At 42.8% G+C, this 4,429-nt stretch overlaps 1 protein-coding gene across 1 annotated transcript in view; it reads right to left on the reverse strand.

Moving 5' to 3' along the window:
- Positions 1–3,373: 3,373 nt before the first annotated feature.
- The window catches only part of LOC138057711 (uncharacterized), an 11,301-nt gene continuing 10,245 nt past the window's right edge, over positions 3,374–4,429 (reverse strand). The window contains exon 4 of the mRNA XM_068903637.1: positions 3,374–3,597. Coding sequence (XP_068759738.1) covers positions 3,460–3,597 — 138 coding nt within the window. The 3' untranslated portion in view covers positions 3,374–3,459. The remainder of the gene's footprint in view (positions 3,598–4,429) is intronic.

Consider the following 4,429-nt stretch of genomic DNA (forward strand, 5'->3'; position numbering starts at 1 on the left):
TCGTCGAGATGATCCTTTAGTGGCGACTTGATGATGGCGGGATTACCTTTGGTGGCGATTTTACTTGTGCTGTGTCTTCCTGCCTGGTGGCGAAGTGCCGTAGACCACTATGTGTGGATCTTAGCAAACCGTTAAAAACAGCTTAGCTTTCAATAGTTATTATGACTAACCGACTGTGTCTTAAATGGAATTTCCAGCATTTTGTGTCGTTAGGCTGGTGGATATCGGTTTCGGTGGTTTGCAACCAATATCTGGCATGTCTAGGGACAAAGATTTCAATGGCGAAATGTGCAAATGCTGGATCGAATAAAGGAAGCTAATAAGCGATCTATTGTTTGCGACATCTAACATGAAGGACATGGCGTAAACGGGGAGGATATTTATGTTGACCCAAGTGGCAATTTAAGACCGGTGCGATCTAGACGATACGTTACAACTGCGACACGTCGCGGGAACAAGTCGACACGGTTAATTTTGAGAAAATAATTGTCGCTGCGATCAGTTGCACGAATTCAAACTGGTTTGAATTCGTGCGACTGATCGCAGCAACAAAATTAGCGTTGTCGCACCGTGTGTACACTTTCGGCAACAAATAAAATATAAAATATAAGGGAACCAATGAGAGAGCGTCATATGGTCGGCCATTTTGAATCAGAAAGCTAGTTCACATTCCCCCTGCGTGTGCACCCAACAGTCGTCGTGTGGCAGCGACTTGATTTGCAAGTAGCACACACGGAACGACTTGTCGCATAGACCTGTCGCTACGACTTTTCCCCTAGTGTGTCTCGGCCTTAATCTTGACGTATCTTATGAAACGCTTTGATGTTGAATCTGATTTGGGAACATGTTGTGTAGAGTCTGTCGTGGTTTTAGTGCTTACCGTCACATTGATAAAGGAAAGGAAATTCATTTAAGTGTGTAGTCGTTCTAGTGCTGGAGCACTAATTGGGGACACTGTAAACTGAAATTAACCACATCATGATCAACGTAAATCAAGTCGAAGGTTGGTTTTTGAGGAGAGGGGAAAACCGGAGAAACCGAAGAAAAACCTCTCGGTGCAGAGAAGAGAACCAATTAACTCAACCCATATATGACGCCGAGTCTGGAATCGAACCCGGGCCATATTGGTGAGTTGCGAGTGCTCTCACCACTGCGCCAACACTGGGCCATTACTGCACACCCATTCTATTTATGCATTTCTTCCAAAAAATACTTACGTTCAGCACTCTCTATCTCCTACAATGTTGACCTCCAGCGCGGACGACGACAACGACGACGACGACGACGACAACGACAACGACAACGACAACGACAACGACAACGACAACGACGACGACAACGACAACGACAACGACGACGACAACGACAACGACGACGACGATAACGACGACGACGACGACGACAACCACGACGACGACGACGACGACGACGACAACGACAACGACAACGACGACGACAACGACGACGACGGCAACGAGAACGTTGTCTAAAAATATTATTATTTCCCGTCACTGAATAAATTTTGCGATTACTCCGAGTCGCTCGACACACACGGAAAGTGTTTGTCCACATTCCAAGAATAAAACTGGTGAGAACGGTGTGGACATTTAGAGAGGAAATTGAAAATTCATTGTCGGGTGCTCGCGTCATCCACATGACTTTAAATTGGATCATTTCACATCGTTGTCAAGACGACGAGAACGGCAAAGAAATGTATCAAAATGTTACATGCACGTGCAGAGCAATAGGCCATTTTACAGTTGTTTGCGCAGCGACCTAGCCTACGAATGGCTGCGAGGCTGCCGGTGGCCTTGCATTGATGCGGCCCTCACTGGTATTATCATGTAAATTGTGTTGTTGTAATGCTAATTAGTCCATGTTAACATTACAAAAGCATGAAGGTTTGTATCAAAACAGGGTCATCGGGAGCTTCGCTTCCATTCTTAGGCCAGGTAACTTAGCTACAACTGAAAATGGTCTAACCTCTCATTCAGTGTGAGGCTAGACGTGCAAAGACAATGCAAAGACAAAGCCTTTATTCCCCACGGACTCCAAAATGGCCGCCGAGTGATAAAGGGGAATTAGAGTTGTTCAATCCAGCTTTTGAGGTTCTGAATAAATACAATTTGATTTGCAAAGAGCCAAGACTGACCATTAAATATATTGTTATGTAACGTTCTCGCAGCCACCGCCGTCGTCGTTCTTGCTTAATTAAGCTCCCTATATACGTGAAAAACCTCAAATAACAATGACCACAACCAGGTTTCCTGAGCCCGCGAGACTGAGCACCCCCAGCAAACCATTGTTTTAATGAAAACCGCTGGTCAGCAACCTGGTTCTGGTCATTGCTGTCTAAGGTCTTCCTATATACGTTAGGCCCCTTCCACACGGATATCTTTTTCTTTCCGGATTCAAAAATATTCCCATCCACACGTAGCGTATTCAAATCGAATTTACCCGTCTACACGCATACGAAACGTATCAGAATTCACTCTGGTACTCAGGACTCCTCAAGGAAACACGAGTAACAGAGCATGCGCCATAAAGAAATAATATTGCCCTCGGCAGCCAATTTGAGAATAGACCTTTTCACCGATACGGCGGCCATTTTGATTTCTATTGTTTCGAATAGCTATTATGGGATGCCCAGGGAGCAAATACATATTAATTTGCGCCCTGAGCATCCCATAATGTCTTCTGAAACGATAGAAATCAAAATGGCCGCCGTATCGGTATAAAGGTCTATTGATTTCACGGCAAGGAACTGGGCTCGATCTTGTCACGTCATGCGGATAAAAATAAAAATCCGGATTTAGTGTCCACACGGTTCCGGATTAAAAAATATCCACTCTGGAGAGCGTATTTAAAAAGTGCTGGTTCGCCAGCGAATTCGCCGGATACGTGTGGACGGAAGGCGAATCCGGAAAGAAAAAGTTGCGGATTCAAAAATATCCTGATACGTATAGACGGGGCCTTATTCGCTTGTGCGTTTTGTTTTCCCAATAGACCATTTTCGAATTCTCATGGCTGGACTGGATCTAGCATGGAATGGAGGCTAATGCGGGCAAATCTTTTGAAATGCAAATTAATTTGCCTGCATTAGCCTCGATTTCACGCTAGATCCAGTTCAACCGTTAGAATACGAAACTGGCCTATACAGATCATGTAATAATACTCAGGAGATTTGATCCTTTGTCTTGTTCATTAAAAAGACGGTGCATGAAAACAAAGCATGAATATGTCTGCGTGTTGCACTCTTTTTAATAAACAAAACAAAGGACCAAATCTCCTGAGTATCGTCATATGATCTGAATTGCGAAAACAAAATGTACAATCGAATGAGATCCACTGATCTTTCCATTCGTACCATTCGTTACGCAGAAAAACGGCATTTATTTCAGAAATGAGACTCTGACATAATTGATATTCTATAATGTCTATCCTCCAACGTGTTTCTAGTTAATAAATCCATTGTGGTGTTGATTCGTCCACCTCATCTGGGTTTGGAGTGACATACACACATCGTCCGTATCGCCCTTTGCTCTTCTTTGTGGAACACGTCATACCAACTCGACAAGGGCATTGAAAAGAGCCAGGCTAAACACAAAAATACACCAGCAAAATTAAATTAAATTACTGTACAGCCAAAGTAACAATTTTATCACAATAGATGGTTTAAAGGTAAAGGTAAAGGTCCTTATTTTAACGAGGGTAACACGTGACAGTCAGCTATAGTCACTGATGGACTTGTGGCCCATCGCTTTTACCTCTGATTGGACAGACGAAAACGTGACGCGACAATTTTAAGCCAATCAAGACGACCAGAACAATCAGAAAATATATACCTCTAACTAACCAAATTCAGGGTCAGTATTGTAAGCTTCGCGCTTGGGCCATAAATCAACAGAAAAAAATCTCGGTCCGTAACTAACAGTACGTACAGAGAAAACGAGGTTAGTAAGATATTTATTATATCGCTGAGATAATAACGTGCGTGGGAGAGGAAACTGATTGAAGACAATAGAAACGTTCAACTGCCAACTGCGCAAAATCCAAAAAAGGAATAAATCTAATTATGGGCTTTTTGAAATAGTTACTCGTAAGATTCAAACAGTTTCACAAGTTTTGCTTCACATAAGCATTAAAAATTTGCCAGAAATGGTCTCAGAAATATTGCAATTGTAAACAGTTCAAGAAAGAACTCTCCAACAGAAAACGATTCCTCGGAAAAGTGATGAACTAGAGGACTCAAAATGTTTGCTAAAACGGTGCTTTCCGTTTCTTTTCAATTATGCATCATGGACAAGAGTCAATTAGATAAGAGTGTCCTGTCTGGCATAGGTGGGCTCCCTAGCAAAGTCACAAATGAGTCTATTTTTAGAATACTCGTTCACGCAAAAATCAGTTGTCATGGCCCTGACAAAAACAT

This window comes from Montipora capricornis, chromosome 7 (assembly GCF_036669925.1).
Source record: "Montipora capricornis isolate CH-2021 chromosome 7, ASM3666992v2, whole genome shotgun sequence".
NCBI lineage: Eukaryota > Metazoa > Cnidaria > Anthozoa > Scleractinia > Acroporidae > Montipora > Montipora capricornis.